Source organism: Dreissena polymorpha, chromosome 9 (assembly GCF_020536995.1).
Source record: "Dreissena polymorpha isolate Duluth1 chromosome 9, UMN_Dpol_1.0, whole genome shotgun sequence".
Classification (NCBI taxonomy): Eukaryota; Metazoa; Mollusca; class Bivalvia; order Myida; family Dreissenidae; genus Dreissena; species Dreissena polymorpha.
The window spans coordinates 39,721,220-39,747,638 of record NC_068363.1 but is presented as its reverse complement, the minus strand read 5'-3'; the positions used below and the strand labels follow the sequence as shown (position 1 = coordinate 39,747,638).

The following is a 26,419-nucleotide window of genomic DNA, read 5'->3' as shown; positions in this document are numbered from 1 at the left end:
CAACATCCGACAGTCAGATTGGAGCTGGGCCCTGGCCCTGAGGATACACAACATAGGACAGTCAGATTGGAGCTGGGCCACAGCCCTGAGGATACACAACACGGGACAGTCAGATTGGAGCTGGGCCCTGGCCCTGAGGATACACAACACGGGACAGTCAGATTGGAGCTGGGCCACAGCCCTGAGGATACACAACATGGGACAGTCAGATTGGAGCTGGGCCATGGCCCTGAGGATACACAACATAGGACAGTCAGATACGAGCTGGGCTACGAGCCTGAGGATACACAACATAGGACAGTCAGATTGGAGCTGGGCCCTGGCCCTGAGGATACACAACATGGGACAGTCAGATTGGAGCTGGGCCAAGGCCCTGAGGATTTACTACATGGGACAGTCAGATTGGAGCTGGGCCCTGGCCCTGAGGATAGAAAACATGGGACAGTCAGATTGGAGCTCAGCCCTGGACCTGAGGATACACAACATGGGACAGTCAGATTGGAGCTGGGCCCTGGCCCTAAGGATAAACAACATGGGACAGTCAGATTGGAGTTGGGCCCTGGCCCTGAGGATACACAACATAGGACAGTCAGATTGGAGCTAAGCCCTGGCCCTGAGGATACACAACATGAGACAGTCAGATTGGAGCTGGGCCCTGGCCCTGAGGATACACAACATAGGACAGTCAGATGGGAGCTGGGCCACAGCCCTGAGGATACACAACATGGGACAGTCATATTGGAGCTGGGCCATGGCCCTGAGGATACACAACATAGAACACTCAGATTGGATCTGGGCCATGGCCCTGAGGATACACAACATAGGACAGTGAGATTGGAGCTGGGCCATGGCCCTGAGGATACACAACATGGGACAGTCAGATTGGAGCTGGGCCATGACCCGATGATACACAACATGGGACAGTCAGATTGGAGCTAAGCCCCAACCCTGAGGATATAGGCTGCTCAAATAGGTTTTAAATTAAACTTTTTATGTAGTACTTTACAAAACTCAATGTACCTACACTGACTTGTTGTTATTGTCCTCTAGAAGCTGCTGCAGCTGTAGGACCTGCCAGTGCTGCCTATCTGACCCATCAAGCCCCAGGTGAGAGCCCAGGGGCCCGTTATCCAGCACCTGGGCCTGGGTTAACAGGGAGCTCGAGTGCTCAAAATGGCTCGAACCCACAATGCCCGATTGACTCAGTGTTGGGGCTGCATTATGGTTGGAGTTGGAATGGTTGGCTGGTCCAATGTCATGGTTTGTAGTTGGAACTCTTTAGACATAAAAAAAATATCAGTTTGTTTGTGAGAAATCCAAAGAATTTGTTAGATCAATAGAAATAGATGGCTGATACCAACATGTCAACTGAAAAAATCAGGTATATTTGTTACTAAAAACATCAGTCAAGTTCCCTTTTTGTATCACTTCAAGCATTAACACACATTATTGCATAAACTCTATCTATAATGCCCTCTGGTGGGGTGCAGAAACTTGACAAAAGGAGGGCTTGAACGGAAGAAATCGTGCATTAACAAGGCGATTCACGTGCCGTTCAAGCCCTGTTATGTGTTTTTCATATCCATAATCTGGTCCACACGCAGTTACTTCCCTTCTCCAGCCTTTGACGACGGCGTTCGACGACTTTCCAAGCATAAATGGGGAACTGAATAAGCACCAGCTTCCTCATGCATGCAGGGATAATGGCAATGACTATTTCAATCCACTCTTCAACTTATACCATCTGCACTTTCTTGACAACAGCTTTATTGTATTGGCAACGTCAATGCAGTTAAGGTTATTTACTCAACACTTTCAAAAGACTATGCTGTAAATTTAAGTGATTATGTACCTTAAACGATCCTGCTGTAAATTCCAAAATAATTCCTCATTTCTTAATTTGCGCGGCTACATTTCAACTTTGCATTAATCCACTGCTTAAACACATTTTAGATCGTAAACTGCCTATCCGAAGGTAAAGCCTCGTCATTTGGGATGATGACCGAGTGTGGCATACGTAAAACACAACCTTGAACTGTATTGAAATTATCGAATTATTTTGTCGATGTCGAATGAACAAAACGTTATTTTCAATGATATTTTAATTCATTTTGGTATGTGTGATTTGTTTATGCAATAATAGCGAAAATACACATTTTCTCAGACATGATCATCTGCGGGCGCTCTCAAAATCCGTTCCTGCACTTGTGCTGCGCACTCGGGCAGGAACGGATTTTTCGAGCGCCCGCAGATGATCATACCCTTGAAAACGTGTATTATCCCTTTATAAAAACAATTCATTCAAGAATGTCCATTCAATAATAAAGATCCACTTGTTACAGAAAACAAGAATAAAGATCCACTTGTTACAGAAAACAAGGATACAGATCCACTTGTTACAGAAAACAAGAATCAAGATCCACTTGTTACAGAAAACTCCACATATTGGAGCCAACATACCGGTCAGGTGTCTGTTCTGGTGCATTCCCTGCATGCTCTTCAACACTAAGGTCTGTTTGAGTAAGGAACCGAATCTGTACACGATAATATAGACATTATCTTATGAAACAATGCCACGAACATTGCATGTATCATCCATAAAAGAACTTCGAATGTTGCCTACTTCACATTTCATTATTTACTTAGTTCTCAGTCAGTAAGTAATTATTTATATTATTTGTATATGTCACTAACAGTTATGAAGCCTATATAACATAAATAACATATATAATCATTAAATAACAGCAACATTCCAGGGAAAAACACATGTTTGACTTGTTCAGAGAAATGGTGAATTACACAACTTGTGTTAAATGTACATGTACTTGAAGATTTGTTTAACTTGTTTCATACTTTAATTTCACAATTTTTAAAATGCAAATACAGAAAATATTACTTTTGATTCACAAGCGTGGTTGACTTGCACCTTAACAGTTTTTTATTTTCAATAATTAAAAAACATATATACTTGAATAATATATACACGAGAGCCTAATTTCCATATGCTGCTCTGCTTAGACATATAGATTTTTTTGAGGGTGGGGATGTAATAATGGTAGCTTAAATCTAGGGTTTTTATTATGCATGACACAGAAGTAAAGTGGTGTTAGACACTAAAAGAACAAATTCCAGTTTTTACCAATAAAATAAAAAAAGCAAGTACATTCTAGAGTGGGGCCAAATTCAACCAGGGGGAGGGGGGCATGATTTGAACAAACTTAAGACAGGAAAACAATTATATTTAACATACCATGTATGAAACACTTGACCATGGTAGTTTTAAAGACGAAGATTTTTGAAGTTCATCAATATTTTCTATACAAGTCTTAATAAAAACTCTGACCCCTGTGGCATGGCAAGTTTATTACCCAAGGGCCTAAGTTAAACAAACTCAGCTTAGGAGCACTATAAAACATTACATGCCAAATAACGATCCTTTGCAGTTTCAGAGAAGATTTTTTAAGTTTTCTAAACTATTTTGACCTGGGGGCCGTTTCATAAACGATCGTACGACAATTTAAACTTACGAGAGAATTTTGTATTCTTAATAAGTAGACGAACTAGCTCGCCATGCTCGTCAAATATATACGGCGCTTGAGATGCCAATGTTATAAATTAAGTACTGAAAATTTATAATCACATAATATGGACTTAAGCAATTATGTATCTTCGAAAAATGTATTGCATCGTAAATGTGTGCTACAATGTTTATTGAAACAGTCCCCTGATTTGTCAATAAACTTTATCTTATTCTCCTATAAAAATAGAAGGCATACCCATGATTTGTAAGAAGCGTGTAAGGGACAAACTGTGTATGTACAAAAGAATGCGATCCTCAACCAGTCATTTTAGGAACATTTTCAGGAACCAAACACATCCAAAAGGTTAATTTTTTATACAAATATCAAGTACAGATTTGTATAAGGAACCATTAAATCAAAAAAGTGTACACTGAATATAAACAAAATACTATAAATGTACACGTAGGTGTAGATTATGAAGATAACACTACACAGTGTTTCCCATATGCGCATTTCCTAATATGCAAGTCAATTGACGAACACAAAATTTTACCCTTAGGGTGAGGAGGTGGGGACATGAAAATGCCAGCACTGCGATTTTTTTGCTTCTTTATAAAGTACTTGAAAACAGCACTTTACCAATGGGAAAAACTAAAAAGTTCCCAATTACTGTTAATAAAATCCCAATTGAAGGTTTCCAAAATAATATACTATATAGTATTATTTTTTTTATAAAATGCAACATTAAGTTAAGTTCCCTACGCAGAAAATATAATATTGGCAACTTGACAACACTAAGCTTTCAATTATACAGTTTTTGTTAGCAACAAATAAAATACACAAATTTCCCAATATAAATACTTCGCAAGGCAAATATTCCAGATTTCAGGTTTTTTTCACTCTAATTGTTTCCAATTAGGCTCATACTGGTACTTTTCCCAATAGGACTAAAAAAATTGCTGCATCACTATCTGGGTAACCACCCTAACATCACACCCACGAAATTGTTTGGCAGACAACAAATAAGGTCCAGACACTCTGGTCAGCAAATGTTTGTTAAGAGCAAAATAATGTTCATTAACTTTAGTGAAATTCACCTGAACTAAAAACCTTTCATAGCAAAGAAATGGAAGTTAACAAGGCTACCAAGGAAAACATTAATATGTTTATTTAAGTTTCCATGAAAGTGTATTAATCATAGTAAAGTGTTTTGTAACTATAATGCATATATATACTATAATACTTAGATACGTACTTTGATGCATTTGTAGTCCCTAAGAAATTTACATTTAAATAAATACCTTTCTTACTAAATTCAAGTTTAACAAGATGAGTTGGTGAAACACTATGCCCCCCATATATTTGACCTTTGACCTTGAATGATGACCTTGACCTTTCACCACTCGAAATGTGCAGCTCCATGAGATGCACATGCATGCCAAATATCAAGTTGCTATCTTCAGTATTGCAAAAGTTATGGCCAATGTTAAAGTTTGACACAAATAAACCAACAAACAGACAGGGCAAAAACATAAAGTCCCCCAGTATAGACTGGGGGACACAAAAAGGCTTCATTTCCAACCCTTAGATACTGATAAGCAGCAACCCGCATAATCCCTGAACAGACTGCGAGTTACTTCCAGACTGTTCTGGTTTTATGCTGGTTGCAAAAGCCATTTTCACTTTGCTTCTGAGTGGGAAAGTGTTAACATATGAGCCGCGTTCTGAGAAAACTGGGCTTAATGCAAGTGCGTAAAGTGTCATCCCAGATTAGCCTGTGCAGTGTGCACAGGTTAATCAGGGACGACACTTTCTGCCTAAACTTGATTTTCTGTAAGCAGGGACTTCCTTAAAACTAAAAATACCATAAAGGCGGAAAGTGTCGTCCCGCACAGGCTAATCTGGGACGACACTTTACGCACATGCATTAAGCCCAGTTTTCTCAGAATGTGGCTCATATAACTACTCAAGGGGTTGGTGAATGATTAGCAAATAAAGTCCAACCTGTTTTATTGCTCTATGCAAACAACAAGCACACATCAATGTGTCCTCAGTAAATTAATATTTAACATAATTGTCCATCATTTTCAATTTCAACATAATTGTTAAATAAAATGATCAAGAAAATGACTTTTAAATGTGATAAAGAACAATTTGGAGTAAATTGGTTCATAATTTTAGTATTTGTGTGAATCATTACATTAGCCAGTTGCACAAAAATTAACTTTAATAATAAAAAAAGAATCTGTCCAGTTTAAAACTTTTTTCTTATTTATTACTCTACCATTACAATTACTTGATATGGAAGCAAGCAAAAATTGTGATAAATAAAGCAAATAAAATACAAGGTACAATATATATTATACCTGATGAAAGCGTTTTCTCCGTACATGCTACAACAATGTTTATTCACATGTACCATGCTTACATGCAAACATCCAAAAGTCTACAAGATATTGAGTATCCTATTTTTTTACTTTTTAAACACTTAGTCTTATCACCACAAATAATAAAACATGGTCCGGTGATGTATCTATTTGAACAAGCATTCTTAATAATGTCTATAGCACTAATAGAAACATAACAGGTTTACAATTAAAGATTTAAAATGGGTATTGTAAGAATTTGTGGTTGTTGTTTTCAACATATGACAGTAATCTAATGTAATATTATTTTTACACTATTATGAAATGCATTTCAGGTTTTCTGTAGACTTGAACAGAATTGGTCATGCATTGGTAACGCATATCATCAGTAAGCTCATGAATGGCCCTTGAATGCCACAGTTGCTATGAAATACCACATCACATGTGACAGCGTATTACTGATTACTGATTTACTTTAAATCCATTAAATGCAAAATGATCAGTCATACATGACAAACGAAGCAAACTAGAGCTTTGTCACAGACCTGACGAATACCCCCACATGCCACATTGACACAGAATATTTTGCATGTTGTCTTTACAAAAAACAGTGGACACCATGCTCAATGTTTAAAACGCACTAAGTGACCCCGTGAGCTAGTTTTTGACCTGGCATGGCCCTTGTTTGAACTTGGCCTAGACATCATCTAGATACAACTTCTAAATAAGTTTGGTGAAGCTCAGATGAAAACTACTTGAATTAGAGAGCGGACACCATGCTCAATGTTTAAAATGCACTAAGTGACCGTGTGACCTAGTTTTTGACCCGACATGAGCCATATTCCAACTTGACCTAGACATCATATAGATACAACATCTGACCAAGTTTAGTGAAGATCGGATGAAAACAACATGAATTAGAGAGCGAACACTTAATACGGACCGACCGACACACAGACCGACAGACAAGCTTACTCCTATATACCCTCCTAAACTTCGTTTGTGGGGGTATAATAATTAGGTACATAACAGAACATAAGCAGAATGATCACCCCTGTTTTTTAAAGAATATGTTACTAGTGAAATAGACAAACTTAAAATAACTACCATTTTTATTCCCTGTATACTTATTGATGATGGGCAACATGTTAACCCTTTGCATGCTGGGAAATTTGTCTTCTGCTAAAATGTCTTCTGCTGAATTTCTAAAAATAGCATTTTCTGTGATTTTTTTCAAAGAACACTATCAGAATAGCAAACAGTTTGGATCCTGATGAGACGCCACGTTCTGTGGCGTCTCATCTGGATCCAAACTGTTTGCAAAGGCCTTTAAAATTCAGCTCCAGCGCTTTAAGGGTTAAGTACCAGGTAACTCTATACAAACAAACAATCAAGTATGACAGGGATACATACCTCAAAGGATTTATCAGATTCAACATGGTGCATAGATGTAGCTTCCTTGGGGGTACTTGACAACTGAACAATAAACAAAATGTAGAAAATAACATTGACATTTGAATAAGTACAAGTCAAACATAACAAGAGATTGCCAAGCAATATGGTCCCCTACCAGTGAAACTCCACCATTGTCAGAATTTTTTATTTTTTTATTTGTTGCAATAGCAACCATAATTATTGACGTAGATACAAAATGAAATAATGTGCATAATCTCCATATTGCCATCTATCCATGTTTTAAGTTTCATGAAAAAATATGAAGAACTTTAAAAGTTATTGCAGGATCCAGAAAAGTGTGCAGGATCCACCATTTTCAGCAGTATTTCTACTCTTATTTGTTGCCAAAGCAACCAGAATTCTTGAAGTATGAACAAAATGAAATGACGTGCATATTCTCCATATTGCCATCTGTCCATGTTTCAAGTTTCATGAAAAAATATGAAGAACTTTTAAAGTTATCGCAGGATCCAGAAAAGTGTGACAGACTGAAGTACTCACTGACACATAGAGAGCAAACCATAAGTCCCCTCCGGTGAAACCTGTTGGGGACAATAAACTAATCAAGTGCTCAAGCTCATAAGGCAGTGGTTTTAACTTGCAGCCATAAAAAGACATTTGAAAATTTCACTAATGAAGAACTATTTGTACTTTTTTATATATTGCGCTATGGATCACAAATTTGGGGTTATGAATACATGTATATTCATAACATTTAGGCTGTTCAAAACTGATTTTGTAAATGACATTAGTTTTTTTTCTCTTCTTCTTTATTTAAGGAAAAATATTCATACTTGTATCAGTTTTGAAAAATAAATAAATAAACAAAGTAAAACTATTTTTACTGGCATCTAGATGTTTTCATACTTGTTTTAAGTTTTAACAACTGGTGTTAAATGTTGACAATGCCGAACAATATGTGTCCATAACCATTTTATACTATGATGAAGTCCATATATAATGCTGGGCTTATTTTACAAGCTATCAGAAGTAAAATCAGTATTAAAAGAATATGGATAACTTAATGCATATTAAGAGACTATGTTAAACAATAAACGATTTCTGAGATTATTTTTTTGTTTACATTCTGATTTTATATACCAAGAAAGGGTGGGGTTGTTGTTTTTTCTTAATTTTATTATGAATCATCAATGACAAGGAAAAATCCCAACTTCTTTCCTAGAAATCATAATTTAATTCTGTTGTTACTAAAATACATGTGAACGGTCTTAAAGCATTAACCCTTTGAGCGCTGGAACCGGATTTTGAAGGCCTTTGCAAACAGTTTGGATCCAGATGAGACGCCACAGAACGTGTTGTCTCATCTGGATCTAAACCGTTTGCTGTTCTTATAGTATTTAAAAAAAAAAAATCGAAGAAAATGCTTATTTTAGAAATTCAGCAGATGACATTTTAGCAGACGACAAATTTCCCAGCATGCAAAGGGTTAAAGTATCCCTGTGGATATAGATAATAAACTATGGCTGCTAAGCACATACCTGTGAATAGCTATCAGACAATTTATCCTGGCCATCTTTCCTGCAGACAGAAATGTTGAGACTCGCACTTTGATACATCAACAGTCTAAAGGTTTGTCAGACACAAAGACAATGGCATAACTTATTTTCAAATTATGCAATAAAATCCTTGCTGTGCATTTGCATTTTTAATTGGACATTTGTTAAATAAAGGCAATTACTTAACCCATTTATGCCTAGCGTCTAAAAAAAAGGCCTTGGCAAACAGCGTAGACCCAGATGAGACACCGCATCATGGGTCTGCGCTGTTTGCTTAAAGGAATTTCTGTAAGAAATATTCTAAATATAGAAATAAATATACTAGACATTCCTAATTTTAGAAATAAATTGATCCAATTTAGAAGGATGGGAGAGTCCACTAGGCATAAATGGGTTAAGTGAAATGCTCATTATTATTTTAAAAAGTCAAATGTTTTGATCTTTAATATTCTAAAACATTTTATGACAAACAATAAAGCAACTTAACAGAGTCTTGAGAAACATGCACTATTTTTATTGAAAACAATACTTTCTTTCAATTATTTTTAGATAATTTCATGAACTATGATTGTGTGACTGTCTTCAGTTGTCATCGTTTGTACGATGTTATAGTTTTGTCTTGATGGACAATCCCATAATGTAGCTTAAAAAGTATATAATAATAAATGTCATTTCATTTTTTATTTTTCTAATAACATGAAAAATGATACAGGGTTATTGTTTTTTTCCACATTTAAAAAAAACAATAATTCACCTTATAAACACATTTACACAATTTATATGACTGAACTTTGTGTTTGTGCACAATATCAGATCTGCACTAACCCAGAGTTTGCATCAGAATGAAAGGGTGGCCCAGCAGGTCCAAATGTGTAGAGCCAGTGGTTTTTTATGAGATAACGAAATATCAGCTCATATGCGAACAGTCTGCCCTCTCGGCCCTCCCATGTGTCACTGAGATTCGAACCTAAAACCACAAGAACACGTATGAATAGTACTAACAATGTTGAGTAGTAAAATCGAGTAAAATAGCGATGTAGTAACGAAATAACTACCGGTAATCAATGAATATTATTTGTCACAATCTGTTTCGATTCATTTCACATAAAATATGTTCGCCTCTATTTGCGAACTTACATCATTTCATAAACATTAACAGAATTAATATTCAAATGAAGCATTAACTTTAATAGCATATATTAAAAATGAGCTTAGCTAATCAGTTCACATAAAGGTTTGAGCATTCAACTATTGATCGGATAAGACTTTTGCTACACAGTCCATATATCATAACACAAACCTGAGTACTTGGTGACAGAAAGGAATGGTTTGCCCACAGTCCATACCTCACAACACAAACCTGAGTACTTGGTGACAGATGGGAATGGTTTGCCCACAGTCCATATCTCACAACACAAAACTGAGTACTTGGTGACAGAAGGGAATAGTTTGCCCACAGTCCATATCACAAACCTTAGGACTTGTTGACAGAAGGGAATGGTTTGCCCACAGTCCATATCTCACAACACAAAACTGAGTACTTGGTGACAGAAAGGAATGGATTGCCCACAGTCCATATCTCACATCACAAACCTGAGTACTTGGTGACAGCAGGGAATGGTTTGTCGACAGTCCATATCTCACAACACATACCTGAATACTTGGTGACAGAAGGGAATGGTTTGTCCACAGTCCATATCTCACAACACAAACCTGAGTACTTGGTGACAGGAGGGAATGGTTTGCCCACAGTCCATATCTCACAACAAATACCTGAGTACTTGGTGACAGCAAGGAATGGTTTGTCCACAGTCCATATCTCACAACACATACCTGAGTACTTGGTGACAGAAGGGAATGGTTTGCCCACAGTGGTGGTGGAGGGTGTGGCCTCCTGGGTCATGACCTCTGTGTCTGGTATCCAGCCCAGACTGAGGGCCTGGAGTACCAGCTTCAGTACCACCACACTGTGACTGCCCTTCACCACTGGAATAGAAGGCACAGATATAAGATCCAGCGAGGCCAATTTGAATCCAGGGTCATGACAACACTAAATAGTTCACCTCTGACCTTTGCAGTTGCAAAGAAGATTTGTAAATTGTTATTTTTTATCATCTAATTTTAGTTCTGATCTTCTATACAGTCAAAACTGAGAACAGCGGTCAGTCAAGGGAAATGGCCAATGTGACCGTTGTCGACGAGTGACTGATATTCTCGAATTACCACATTTTAGATGGTCAGTCAGTTGGAAGTATTGCTATGTCACTACCCCACCCAGTTGTGTGCACACAGAGTAAAACAAAGGCTCATTGCCGATAACTAATCATAATAATATAAATAATTTCTATTAAATAATACAGAATAATGTCTTATAAATTGATTTAATTTCATAACTATTTTTAACTAAATATATGACCATATCAACGATAGAATTGTTGTTTAATCGTGCATCTCCTTTATTCAGTTAATCAGACAGTTGGTATTACATTCATTGGGATGTATTTTTAAATAAAGATTGTCAGGTGTCATTGACGTCACGTCCAAACAATTATAAAAGCGGATTCGCTGTCATAAACCGAAAGTACGATGCAACAGTATCGTTTTAATTCAAAGAAAAAGACGCCAAAATCTTGTTAAAAATATTTAGTTTGTTATAAAAGTTGCAATTCAATGTATATTTTTCCTGAATAGACAATCACTAATCCTTTTATCGCCTTCTTATAACAACACTTGCCTGCTAAGTGTTGTTTTAACACCTTATCTGCGATAAAGATCTATTGACTTTTTCATGGGCTCATGCTTTGTTGTTATGAATGCAGCCGATAATTGCTACCAATAAACATTCTTATTGTTACATGCACCTGTTTCGTTTGTGTGCTTAATTTTCGCGACTCTAAATGCCTGACACGTGACCGTTGTTTTCAAATATTACTTTCGGATTGAAATATACTGGTCGTTGGCCGTTATGGACAATTGACCGTTATTCTCAAGTGTGATTTTTGTCGCAGGAAATCTAGACTGACCGTTGTCTGCAATTGACCATTATTCTCAAGTGACCAGTTTGACTGTATATCAATGGGGCAGCATGGAACATAAGATCAACTATGAAAGAGGGTAACCCAATGATATTTCCTTTGAAAATTCTTCTGAATCTGCCCAGCAGATTAGGAGATTTTGTTTGAATGGAAAGTAAATGCAAGGCACATGACAGACAATGCAAGATGCAAGGCAGTCATACAAGCTATAGCTGTGCATAGAAAAGGTGAGCTTAAATCAAGTCTAAGCAGTCATTGGAATTGTGTCAATTTAGAAAAACAAGAAAATTAGATTCTTGGTTTTCAAATATACAGGAAACTATATTGTACAAGTGTACAGGTTAGTACCGCTTACAAAACGGATAACAAACATAGTCTTACCAAGATATTTGAATACTGAGTCTTACCGAGATATTTGAATAGTGAGTCTTACCGAGATATTTGAATACTGAGTCGTACAGAGATATTTGAATACTAAGTCTTACCGAGATATTTGAATACTGAGGATGCTGCCTGCCTCACTGTGGATGCTGGGTGTGACAGGTAGAGCAGGAATGTGGAGATGTACTCAGGCCATCTGGACAGCAGCTGGCATAGGGGTATCACCTACCAACAATACATCTATTGCACCAAGCATCAAAATTAAACGCACAATGATATTAAAATTCCAACATTAAGAAACATACACTTATACAAAAGACATTATTTTCTGTTGTTTATTGTAATTTATTTTGTTAAACATTATTTTCAGATGCGACATTCTATATCCAATCTCTTTTTCCGCTCACAATGTAAGGTGAATCATAACAATTATTCACAGACTATGGGAGGCAGATATTGGCCACACCTTTATGAGGAATATGCACACAGCCAAAAAACCCTCAGCCGCATAGTCGTCAACAAACTGGCCAGGTAGCACCTGTAGTAGCGTTACTATGGTGATAGGAACCTGGAATGCAAAATGAGCTACGTTTCAGGAAAACAGGGCCTGATGCATGAGCATTAAGTGTCGTCCCAGTTTAGCCTGTGCAGTCCCAGAGGCGAATCCTGGACGATACTTACACTTTTACTTAATATTTTGTGGACAAGAATACTCTTCTATATGAATATCAAGTTAAGGTGGAAAGTGTTGTCACTGATAAGTTTGTGCGAACTGCAAATGCTTATCTGGAATGACACTTAATGCACATGCATTAAGCCTAGTTTTCTCACAATGAGACTCAAATGAGCCGCGTTCTGAGAAAACTGGGCATAATGCATGTGCGTAAAGTGTCATCCCAGATTAGCCTGGGCAGTCCCCACAGGCTAATCAGGGATGACACTTTCCGCCTAAACTTGATTTTTGGTAAGGAGGGACTTCCTTGAAACTAAAAATACCATGAAAGCGTAAAGGGTCGTCCCTGATTAGCCTGTGCGGACTGCACAGGCTAATCTGGGACGACACTTTACACACATGCATTAAGCCCAGTTTTCTCAGAACAAGACACAAATGATCAAGTATGAAAAACCTTGTATGAACTGCTATCGTAGTTGAAAAAGAAAAAAACACAACAGGCCATTTGAACGAATAATATCAAATTGATTTACTTAAGAAGGAAAGAAATTGAGACAGAATACTCAATCAAGATAAGTAAGAATTAATACAAAAGAGGCTGAATTCAACTGCACAATGCAGTTCTGAAGCATTTAAATAAACAGATACAATGTTCAACTAAATACCTCCCTGTTCTTGGTCCCTCGCCGCAGAACCTGTACAACTTCATTCAAAGTACTCAGTGCGACCTGGAAACACAGGGCAGAATACTAAGTAATCAATGAGAACTGCAAGCTGGGTCAATCCAGACAGGTAGCCAGCACATATGTACATAAGAGCAGTAACTGACAACAGCCCTATTTGAATCAGGGGAACAAACGCATTCATGTATACTAGTACAAACGAAATCAAAACAAGAGCACCGCATAACAGGTGACAACGCCCGGCTGCGGCTGCAGTTTTGAATTAATGAAAGCTTGTCAGAATTTTTTTTTCTTTTTTTTTTAGAGGTCACAGTGACCTTGACCTTTGACCTAGTGACCCAAAAATGGGTGTGGCATGTAGAACTCATCAAGGTGCATGCACATATGAAGTTTCAAATGTAGGTGGAAGCACTTTGATTTTACAGCCAATGTAAAGGTTTTATCACAGCGGACGCTAGACGGCGGACGACGAGCTGGCTATGACAATACCTCTGGTTTTCTCCAAAAACAGCCAAGCTAATAAAATTAGAATGTTTTAATACATAAAAAATAATGATTTTTTTTATTTTTTATTTGAGCGGAGGTGAGATATGTACCAGCATTGAGTGCTTACGCTGATATCGGAGCATGTGACATAAGTGGCGAGGGTCTTAGCAGCATGTTCACGTACAGACAGCTGGGAATGGGCCAACAGATTAAACACTACCGAATGTATCTTCTCACTTATGAATCCTGGCATGGGCTTCTCCTGTCACAAAATAAAACATTGCATTTACATTGAATAACCATTTGGATTGTTAAAATATTAATGATGTTTTCAAGCCACATATATGCATCTATATACTAGATATATTGTTTCCATACACGAGGGTCATGATGGCCTTACCTGAGTTCAGGGACACCAAAAGTTGAAGACTTGATCTAGTTATCATATTTTTTACCTCATATGGCTCATATTCATCCATAATATTGTCAATATAAACATTCTGACCATGTTTAATACAGATTCAGTCATAAATACAGCCTATACAGGGATAACTAGGTTTTCAAGATTTGGTTAAAACAAAGTTTATTTAGTTAATTGTACAGTGTTTTTGTTTCCTTAAAAATTGTGTCTGGTATTCGGCCCAATTCCCCCCAAAAAAGTATATATTTGTCCCAAATGGGACCAACAAATTCCCAATTGAAGGTTTATTTATATATATATATATAGATTTCTACATTTTGTTCATCTCCCATCCAGCCATATACGTTCAACCTTATTTAAAATAATACTTAAAAACACTTCTATTCTCAATTTGAAGCATTTTTAGCAAAACAGCAAAACCAAAAAGGGTGAAAAAATACACTGCTTGTAAATACATGTTAGCAATAAAATACAAGTATATTTACTTCTTTTGACTAAATATTCCTAACAGGTAGACATTTCTACATCACTTAACAATAATACTGCAAAGAACAATATGACAGAATTGAAAAAAAAGCTCGAGGCTTATGCTTTGTCTCTCTTCTGTCAGTTGGACATGCTGCTGATATGGTGTTTTAACTACTAAACTTGAAACTACAGTTTATCGTAATGTCAAGACAATGGAAAGTATAGAACTTTAGTAGGTATTAGTATAAAGCATATGAATAGTACAATTATATAAATAATAATACAAAAAGGATAACATACCAGGTACTAATGTACCTGTAGTTAGAGATAAATAAGACAGTAAGTTTTCCACATCAGCATTAATTTGTAGTGTGCTCAACTTTGTAGGAAAGAGATCAAATCAGTAGAGTTCTAGAGGTTAGAAGAAGAAGAAGGTACTGATGGGGCATTGTTAGCTGAATATGGTTTGTACTTCTATTTCTTCTACTTCATACTTCCTACAGTCAATTGCTGACTATTACAGGAAGGCCTATTATAGGCAGATATGGACTGTCAAATCCGTTTCCTGGGAAGAACCAGTGATTGTCAAAAAGAATAGCTCTTTTATCGGTAAAGATTGGGCAGGTGAAGAAAAATTGATATGTATCTTTGATCTCACCACATTGACAAATGTTCATTTAAGTTGCTACAATGCATTCGCAAACGTGCATAAAAAATATTGGACATTGGCTCACCAACATAGTAAAGGGGAATCATTTGTTTAGATTTGCTTTGAAAGCTGAGAGAGAAGGAGCAGATCTGACAGATTCCCCATAAGCAGGGATCATATTTTCCCGCCACATCAATCAGTCTGGATATAAATGGGGAAAAAGTATCTGAAAATTTATATCCGAAATCATGACAAATTACGTTAAAATAAACCATTGATTTTGCCATTTGTGAAGGTGGTATAATAAATGTACAAGTAAAATTCCCTTAAGCATTCTTTTTTTAAACGGAACCTACGAGTTTTCTCAACTGATTTTATAATTCGCTATTTCATTGTTGTTTCGTGTGCTGTTTTATCATACTTTTTTCATCGTTGTCATTATTATTAATCTGTGTAAATCTATACCGATGTTTTAACTCATTGTTGACTTGATAATAGCTTACAAACATGCACTGAACCAAACAAATGTCTGTGCGTAGGTTGGCTACTGACTATAACAAAACCAAATAATTAAGAAACAATTCGTGTACATTTTAGTTTGTTGTCAAATAGCCCACGGCCGATAGTTTAGATGCGTAGGGATTAAATCACGAGTGCGAAGCCACGCATCTAATTTTCCAGTCGTGGGTTATTCAACAACAAACTTTAAGTACGCAAATTATTTCGATTCTAACACGGTTTTTACTAAAAATTTATACAATGTATATTATTTTTCTTGTGAACTATTTTATGTGAAGTTCCGCCCATAAAAATAACTACCGGCTGTTCTGTCAATCAAATCCGCGACTTTCATTCATATTATATTACCGGATTATTACGCTGGTGGAAAATGTATCGGCATGTTTCGTTTAGTTACAGCGCGTGCTTTCAATCAGATTGCGCATGCTTTCAGTGTATAAGGTCCGCCCATAATTATTGCAGAATAACCCATCGACGATTTTCTTCTTTGTTTTTATGAATGTTTTCATGTGCCGTGTTAGAATCGTTTTTTTACTTCTATCTCAGATATTATTAAATCTATTACAGTTTACAGTGATAACAATACATTACAATCGCAACATATTGTTTTGTATCACATGCATGTCAATTAACATCGAAGACCAATTATAATTAAACCAGTGCGCGCAGTCACCTTAGCAGACAAAACAGAGAAACCGCTATAACAATGATAAATATCAATAGACACACACAATGACACCGATAATCAATCGATATGTACATCACAGTCCTTAAGTCTCTTAAATTGTTTTGCGATTTTTTCAGTTGGCTAAATTTTCGACTACCCTCATTAATTTCGGACGCGTCTTTAATCCGCTGTTCACAAGTTTTTTATTCTTGGTCTGACGTGCAATAAACTGGTCAGGACCGGTTTAGAGACTCAGCGAATGGTCTATCACACCTTTATCGAGATAAGAATGTCATTAGGGTGTGTTAGCTTGTGCACTGTGTAATCGATTTCATGACATGGGAATTTTAGCAAACAGAATCGAACCAAAAAAAATATGATCCCTGGCCATAAGTTTATGGTTGATGGTAAAAAAGATTGGGAAAAAAATTGTAATTTATGTGGAAATCATTTTTTGGTTTGCAATTGTATAAAAAATAGATATCCTAACAGGTGCACATTTTGGGTTAAGTTTGGAAAAGATTTAGCCAAGACATTTGACTTCGGTTATATTTGCCGGAATAAAGGTTATCTTTTGAATTGTGAAAACTTCATGCTCAGATATGCTAAAATGGATCACAGGATCACAGAGCGATTTTTGTTAAGAAAAAAAAATAACTTAACTTTCTAGCCCAACCAAATATGAAACATAAAAAAATAGATGTGTTTGTGAAACACTATGTCCCCCCCCCCCATATATTTGACCTTTGACCTTGAAGAATGACCTTGACCTTTCACCACTCAAAATGTGCAGCTCCATGAGATACACATGCATGCCCAATATTAAGTTGCTATCTTCAATATTGCCAAAGTTATGGCCAATGTTAAAGTTTGATGCCAACAAACAAACCAACAAACAAACAGACAGGGCAAAAGCAATATGTCCCCCAGTATAAACTGGGGAACATAAAAAGCAATATGAAATAAAATCATATTTCAATGCTACAAACCTCCGGGTCCATCACCAGACTGCGTGGAGATGACATCGGGGACTTGGAACTGAGTCGCTTGTGGAATGTCTGTAATACTGCATTGATGCCTGATAGTAAAGAAGCAAATGCATGCCGATTTAATTCATATTATATACATGTATATTTTTACGCATCAAGATGTACCAAGTTTATACTTATGAATAATGTATCAAGCTTTAAACTTTGAATACATGTTAGAAACATGTCTGATATACCACCAATCTGAATTATTTCACACAAATATGTGTAGACTTAACATATGGTGAACAAAACTACCGGTAGATTTCATTCATCTTAATAGACTGCGAAAAATTTTAAGTCGGGACACAAGTATGTGACACAGTCTTGAAGCAGTACAAATTGGACAGATTTGTGCATCATTTTTCAGACCAGTAAATGGTCAGACATAAGACCTGGTAGTCCAAGTTAAATGAACAATATTGAAGAAAGACGGATAGATACCCATTATTGCCCCTTCTTTCATCTGCCAAGTGGAATGGTCTTCACATATCTGAAAAACAGCACTCATTGTAAGATATGCGTTAACCCTTTCAGTGCGGGAACCGGATTTTGAAGGCCTTTGCAAACAGTTTGGATCCAGATGAGACGCCACAAAACGTGGCGTCTCATCAGGATCCAAACTGTTTGCTATTCTGATAGTGTTCTTTGAAAAAAATCGAAGAAAATGCTAATTTTAGAAATTCAGCAGAAGACATTTTAGCAGACGACAAATTTCCCAGCATGCAAAGGGTTAAGTAATATTTGTTCACAAACTTGAGGCTATTGAAACTGTATGAGGACATTTACCAGTACCTTAAACTAAAACTCATAGGTTGGTCAATATTTGATGTAAATATAACAAGGCCTGTAAAAGGATGTGACATATGCCCCCAAAGAATATGCTCTTGTCATGGAAGCAGAACATTTATAACGGAACAAAGAACTGAACCAAAATTAATCAATGAATGTTAAAAAGCAGAAAAAAAACTTAAACTAGTGACTTTGACTTGTGACCTTGACATTTCATGTAGTTCTTCCTGAAATATTGTCTGATCAGAGGACATTATAATTCGAATTAAAAGAGTCATGTTCAAGCTCCACAGCAGACGCAAAAAGTAACAATGGCACTACAAGACAAAATGTGTTTAGAACAGTGTTTTGTGATCATTTGTGAAAGGAACCATTTCATACCTTGAGACTTCAACATAAACTGTTTCATTTAAATGGGCTTTAAATTTAAAACAGATATGTGTACATTTTTCCAAAACTGATCAGTTTATTCAGGTACACTGCAGCTTCCAATATAAAGTTCTATCTATGTTCCTAACCAAGAGATGTTTGTCAAAGTCTCTTAATTTGATATACTTTTCATTATCTTAAAGGGACCGTCAACCACGAATGACGAAAAAAGAGAAGTTCTAAAATACAGTATTTTTTTACATTAATTAGTTAATATTGATTAAAATATCAGGACTGGTATATAACATTACTTGAAAAAAAGTTGTTTACTGGGTACAGGTACCAGGTAACTACCAATTAACTATAAATAACGCAAGAAGATTGATCATCATAGTCACGTGGTAAACCCAGGAGTGCAAATTGTGCATGCCTAGTGAATTGTATATATTTTATATATGAAATGATCAATCTACTTGCGTTATTTATGGTGTGTATATCGTTATGTCACCTATTTTCGCGATGTTCTTTCGATTTCACATCGCAAAATTTTATTACCGAATATACTGAAAATATGAACTTTTTTCAAGTAATGTAATATACCAGTCGTGATAGTTTAATCAATATAAACTAATAATTGTAAAAAAATACGGTATTTAAGAACTTTTCTTTTTTCGTCATTCATTGTTGACTGTCCCTTTAACTCAAACTTTAATGACATCTAGTTGATGTTAGCGTCCCAATCGAAAGACAACTTAATGGCACAAACCTGGACAAGGCTGTTGAAAATGTGTTGCACATGTTCCACATGCAGTGCTGTAACAACTGGCGATAGTCTAGAAGCTGTAGCATTCCGTATGGCTGACCAAACATCTGTCAGGGACATAATTACCAACTCCTGAAATATTTTGATACGTATGGATTCAATATATGTGAAAATGTCTCTGAAAATACATAACATAAACATAGAATGTCAGTTTTATGTTCATGTAGACATTTGGTTAAAGTAACATTACTATTCCAAATCAAGGAAAATTTTGTACAATTGTTCGTAAAATAAACTTAACCAATTAAAAATCAGTGTTCCTTATGGCAATAGCCGAAATTTCAACGTCATATGTGGTCTGGTAAAATAGATGTTTGTAGATACAAAATGCTCGTTTTTATTATTGTTTTGCATATTCATTCATACGACACATGAACACTAAAATGGTGTTCGTGTGTCGTATGAATAGATATATTCGCAGGAATTAATTGTGGCCACAAATAAATAAAAACGAGCATTTTGTATCTACAAAAATCTATGTAATCATACCACATCTAGCGTTGAAATTTTGGCTATTGCTATAAGGAACACTGATTGTTAAGGTGTTAACTTTATTTTACAAAATACTTAACGAAATTTTCGTTGATTTTGAGCGTTATAGAGACTTTAACATCCTGATTATGTTTTTTTAGATACTTTTTATCAAAAAAGAAATTAAAGTTAGAAACAATGAATGTTAAGATTTCCTTTCATCCACATAGTAAAACAAGAACACTGTCAAAAATATAACCATCAATGTAATGCAATACAATACCACCTTGCATGCCACTTTTTCACAGGGGACCTAAAGCTAAGCTTTCAGAACTGGTGTCTCATTAACCCTTTCAGTGCGGGAACCGAATTTTAAAGGCCTTTGCAAACAGTTTGAATCCAGATGAGACGCCACAGAACGTGGCGTCTCATCAGGATCCAAACTGTTTGCTATTTTGATAGTATTCTTTGAAAAAAATCGAAAAAAATGCTAATTTTAGAAAATCAGCAGACGACATTTAAGCAGACAACAAATTTCCCAGCATGCAAAGGGTTAATGCAAGCTTTCTACCAATTAAGTTTCATCTTGGTACATGTACCTCATATTACAGTCAATATATGCCCTGGACAATGCATGAGTATTCACAAGGGCAATAACTGTGAAGTTATGAAAGCAGTAGTTGTGGTTATGCACTATACATGAGTATTCACAAGGGCAATAACTGTGAAGTTATGAAAGCAGTAGTTGTGGTTATCCACTATACATGAGTATTCACAAGGGCAATATCTGTGAAGTTATGAAAGCAGTAGTTGTGGTTATGCACTATACATGAGTATTCACAAGGGCAATAACTGTGAAGTTATGAAAGCAGTAGTTGTGGTTATGCACTATACATGAGTATTCACAAGGGCAATAACTGTGAAGTTATGAAAGCAGTAGTTGTGGTTATGCACTATACATGAGTATTCACAAGGGCAATAACTGTGAAGTTATGAAAGCAGTAGTTGTGGTTATGCACTATACATGAGTATTCACAAGGGCAATAACTGTGAAGTTATAAAAGCAGTAGTTGTGGTTATGCACTATACTTCCTGATATTGAGATCTACCTATCTATAAATTTTATCAAATTGATGCCTCTTTGAGTGCTCAAGATATTTATACAGGGAATTCACTCTTATAATATTGAGACCAGATGTACAGTTTGTGTGCGTTTCAAGTTGACACCTATTTTAGTTTTTGATAGATGTGGCGGAAAAAATAGAAAAACAAAAATTAATTAAACAAAAAGCACGATTGCTATTGTATGTCAAATTTGAAAAAGGCGCACAACTTTTGTAATTTTTAATGTAAGATGATAACAATTGCTAATGTGCAACTTCAAGTGTTGTACATTGAAAAGTACAGGAGAATACCTCCAGACAATGTTTGACCTACAGATGGAAGGACAGAGGTAGGGACCGACATCAATGGTGATTCTAGTAACCTCCATTTTACAATATACTGTTGTATTATAAAAACAACTCACATGAAAAGCTTGATATAATGTCTGGTCACATAAAGAATCTTGGTTTAGCTTGCACAAATCCATGGCATGAATTACAGCCCTGTTTCGAACAACAGGCATATTGGCAGCTGGAACAGATCAAAAGAGATAAACAAGAAAGTATTGTATCAAATATTATGCACAAATATCACATAACTTGACAAAAACTGTTTTAAACGGCCTTAAATATAATTCAATAAAATACTATTACACTGTAAGCTTACCTTTTTTTATTGTGTGTATCATAGACTGCAAATTAGGAACAGTTATTTTCTGGTGAAGAAACCTGCAAAAATAATCACACTTGGACTGAGACCTTGTACAATCTTGAAGTAAAACATATCTTTGGCCTCAAGTATCCAATTTTGCAACTAGCGTGCTTACATGTTTCATGATAACATTTGATTCATGCATGATTGATCAAGAGCATGGGGTCAGAAATAACAAGAGGCCCATGAGGGCCTGAATCCCTCTACTGCTATAAACACTGAGCAAGTTTGGAAAGAATAAGATGGAAACTGTGTACTTAATCGCGCAAACAAGGAGAATTTTCTAAAATTCAAGGGGAGATTATTGTGTACTTAATTCTCCGATACTGCTCATATTCAATAGGGTTCAAGTCCTCATTAATATAAAGATACTGTGAACTTTGGAAATAATTGGATGAAAACTGTGGAATTAATTGCATAAACAAGCGAGATTTCAAAATTTTCTCATATTCAAGGGGAAGTCATTCTGGACTTATTGCTTCGATATTGCTCTTTTTAACAAGGGCTGTTTGTAAAACATGCATGCCCCCCATATGGGCTGTCAGTTGTAGTGGCAGCCATTGTGTGAATACGTTTTTTGTCACTGTGACCTTGACCTTTGACCTAGTGACCTGAAAATCGATAAGGGTCATCTGCCAGTCATGATCAATGTACCTATAAAGTTTCATGATCCTAGGCGTAAGCAATCTTGAGTTATCATTCGGAAACCATTTTACTATTTCAAGTCACTGTGACCTTGACCTTTGACCTAGTGACCTGAAAATCAATAGGGGTCATCTGCCAGTCGTTATCAATGTACCTATGGAGTTTCATGATCCTAGGTGTAAGCATTCTTGAGTTATCATCTGGAAACCATTTTACTGTTTCGAGTCACTGTGACCTTGTCCTTTGACCTAGTGACCTGAAAATCAATAGGGGTCATCTGCCAGTCATGATCAATGTTCCTATGAAGTTTTATGGTCCTAGGCGTAAGCATTCTTGAGTTATCATCCGGAAACCATTTTACTGTTTTGAGTCACTGTGACCTTGTCCTTTGACCTAGTGACCTGAAAATCAATAGGGGTCATCTGCCAGTCATGATCAATGTACCTATGAAGTTTCATGATCCTAGGCTTAAGCATTCTTGAGTTATCATCTGGAAACCGTTTTACTGTTTCGAGTCACTGTGACCTTGACCTTTGACCTAGTGACCTGAAAATCAATAGGGGTCATCTGCCAGTCATGATAAATGTACCTATGAAGTTTCATGATCCTAGGCCTAAGCGTTCTTGAGTTATCATCCAGAAACCATCTGGTGGACGGACAGACCAACATGTGCAAAACAATATACCCCTCTTCTTCAAAGGGGGGCATAAAAAAGGGTTTGAGTCCTCATTGATACAAAGACACTGTGCAAGTTTGCCAAGAATTGGATGAAAATTATGGACTTTATCACATAAAAAAACTGAATTTTCATTTTTTTCTCAAATTCAAGGGGAGATAATTCTGGACTTAATTCTGATATTGCTCATTTTCAATAGGGTTTGACCCATCATTCAGATAAAGACACTGTGCAAGTTGGGAAATAATTGGATGAAAACTGTGGACTTTATTGCGTAAACAAGCCTTATTTCACAATTTTCTCATATTCAAGGGGAGATAATGCTGGACTTTTTACTCTGATGTAACCCATTTTCAATAGGGTTCGAGTCCTCATTAAATAAAGACACTGAACAAAATTGAAAAGAATCGGATGAAAACTGTGGACTTTATCGCTTAAACAAGAAAAAGTTTAACGCACGCACGGACGGACGACGGAAACCACGCCATGACATAAGCTCTTCAGGCCTTCGGCCAGTAGAGCTAAAAATGACATATAACTATGCATAAAAATAATACAGTTACTTGACATTTGAATTCTCAATTTGCATTAAAAACCATATAGTTCCATTGGCCATTAAAAACCATATAATTCCATTGGCAGTCAAATTGTTTCTCAGTTTGTTTGGACTTTTTGGCATATTTAACAACATTACAATAACACTGATATTGCAATTATACAAATTGCAATCATTCAAAATGACAGTATTATACAATCCAATGCCACTATCTCTGTATTTCGTCATCTTTTTTCAATGCAAAAAAAGGTGGGATGTCATTTTATTTCTTGCAATTATTAAAAAAATGTGATCATAAAAAAGATATTCTCAGTCTTTTAACACTTAAATACAAATGACAATGATGTTAATACACGGATGGATTTCTGGCTGATGCTTTTAAATCTATTTCAGAGGCACTAACCTCCTAAGTTTAGAATAACACACATGTGATCATAGGGGCTCAGACTATTATATACACTGAGTGGAAAGACTTTAGCCCTTTGCATGCTGGGAAATCTGTCTTCTGCTAAAATGTTGTCTGCTGAATTTCTAAAATTAGCATTTTCTTCGATTTTTTAAAAAGAATACTATCAGAATAGCACACATTTTGGATCCTGATGAGACGCCACGTTCTAGATTCAAACTGTTTGCAAAGGCCTTCAAAATTCGGTTCCAGCACTGAAAGACTTTAGACCACATTCATTCCAGCCACATTTTTATCGAATCATCCTGCATTTTTTACAGACCATCAAAAGCTATTTAATGTTTATATATAATGATTGTGAAATAAAAATATGTACATGATGCTTTTATGTTAATAACTTTCTATATTATACTAAGTATTGGTTCATAATCATTAGTAAAACTGAACATTGATTCTAAATAATATATAAAGTAAGGTACACATATTTTAAGAAGATGTGATTATAAAAATAAAAAAGCTATTATAAAAATAATTGTGTCTGTTTAGTTACTTTTTGTAATCGAAATGTGACTCTTTATAACAGCAGTCATATATTCTATATACATATTATAATATAATGAATAAAGCATAACGGACCTTGGCGATCGACTATTACTCTTGGCACATACTTGAGGTAACAATAATTATTCATACCACTTTAGAAGGCAGTCGAGCATAGTGTTTAGCGCGGACTTCTGTTTGCTTGTGCCAGCTGACAAAGTGGTTCCAGTGCTGGACAGATGTCTAACTCGGTGCCCATCTTCAGTGTCAGTCTCTGACCAGCCAAAGCGTCGTTCAAAAACATAACATGTGAACTTGTCCAGAGTTTCTTGAGATTTACAGACAGTCTCCAATGATCTGTGTGGGTATGGATTGCCATGACCTTAAAAACATCACATGCAAAAAATAAATTGGCAATTTAATGTAGAACTTGACCGGGACTTATATCAAATTAAATTTTCATGTAAACATATTTTTGTAATCATAAAATTAATCATAATGCCATCAAACGGAGTGTCAGTCTTGGTCTTGGGTACTAAGTCTGAGGACTTTGAAAGCAATATGATGAACAAGTTGACAATTTGACATTTTTGGGCAAACAAACAAATTTATGACTTTTTGAATGAGAGTCAACGCAACATGCTAAATGTTGAAATGTTTACATGAGCATACAACATAAAACTGTGGATTGATGACACTAAGGATATGAAGAGCAATGAACCAAGAAAACGAGAATGAAATATGCTATAGTATTATATAAAATATCAAAATTGATATCTCAGCAAAAGCAGCAACAAGAACATGTTTCAACGGTCTTACCAAATAATGGAATGCTTGCTCCATCTTCAGTCAATGCAGAGCAATCGGTGGACTGCACCAACGTTGAATGAAGCTCTTGCAGAACAAGCAATTCATCATCTAGTGAAATTTTGCTACCCAACTTTTCAATGCATTCAGCCATTTTCAAATCCCTGTTGATAATAAAGAGCTGATAGAGACATTCATGTAATATGGCAACAAGTTTGAAAGTACATGTATAACCTCGCTCAACTTTGTTATGAGATAAAATAATGTTAATTCAATCAATCACAAAGTGATTAGTTTCTTAACAATAAAATCATATAAATTTAAATAAATATTTGAGTAAATATATACACTTGGGAGCCAGACAATGCCCCGCCCAAGGAATGCCCTTTCAAAATTTGAAGCACAGGCAAGCAATTTTAAGCATAGGCCAACAAATGCCTTCCTTTACAACCAGGACAATTTGCCAATAGATACATCACTACAGACAATGGCCCTTCCAACAATTACTCATGCCACGCTTTATGTGATCACACCCAGATAATTTGACTAGAGGGCAAATGTCTAACATTCTATTTACTGACGGACTGATTTCATTACCAATCATAGATTACATCAGTTTGCTTCTAATCAATTTCAGGAAATGTAAGACA

The 26,419-nt window shown here is 36.0% G+C and overlaps 1 protein-coding gene across 6 annotated transcripts in view; it reads right to left on the bottom strand.

Annotated features, from left to right (window-relative positions):
• Positions 1–26,419, bottom strand: part of LOC127845146 (uncharacterized) — a 226,638-nt gene that overhangs the window by 183,258 nt on the left and 16,961 nt on the right. For 5 of the 6 annotated variants that reach the window (XR_008033077.1, XM_052375869.1, XM_052375871.1 and 2 more), the window contains exons 2-19: positions 25,782–25,933; positions 25,116–25,344; positions 22,095–22,156; positions 21,853–21,959; positions 19,797–19,925; positions 18,314–18,362; positions 17,831–17,919; positions 14,245–14,379; positions 13,614–13,676; positions 12,742–12,843; positions 12,380–12,500; positions 10,693–10,845; positions 9,685–9,826; positions 8,842–8,881; positions 7,301–7,363; positions 5,888–5,914; positions 2,461–2,534; positions 1,025–1,276 (exon numbers count right to left, since the gene is read on the bottom strand). Coding sequence is in view for 5 of the 6 variants with exons in the window: in XM_052375869.1 (XP_052231829.1) it covers positions 1,025–1,276; positions 2,461–2,534; positions 5,888–5,914; positions 7,301–7,363; positions 8,842–8,881; positions 9,685–9,826; positions 10,693–10,845; positions 12,380–12,500; positions 12,742–12,843; positions 13,614–13,676; positions 14,245–14,379; positions 17,831–17,919; positions 18,314–18,362; positions 19,797–19,925; positions 21,853–21,959; positions 22,095–22,156; positions 25,116–25,344; positions 25,782–25,923 (1,979 nt within the window). In the remaining variant the exon portion in view is untranslated. The remainder of the gene's footprint in view (positions 1–1,024; positions 1,277–2,460; positions 2,535–5,887; positions 5,915–7,300; positions 7,364–8,841; positions 8,882–9,684; positions 9,827–10,692; positions 10,846–12,379; positions 12,501–12,741; positions 12,844–13,613; positions 13,677–14,244; positions 14,380–17,830; positions 17,920–18,313; positions 18,363–19,796; positions 19,926–21,852; positions 21,960–22,094; positions 22,157–25,115; positions 25,345–25,781; positions 25,934–26,419) is intronic. The other variant, XM_052375873.1, reaches the window with a different exon arrangement.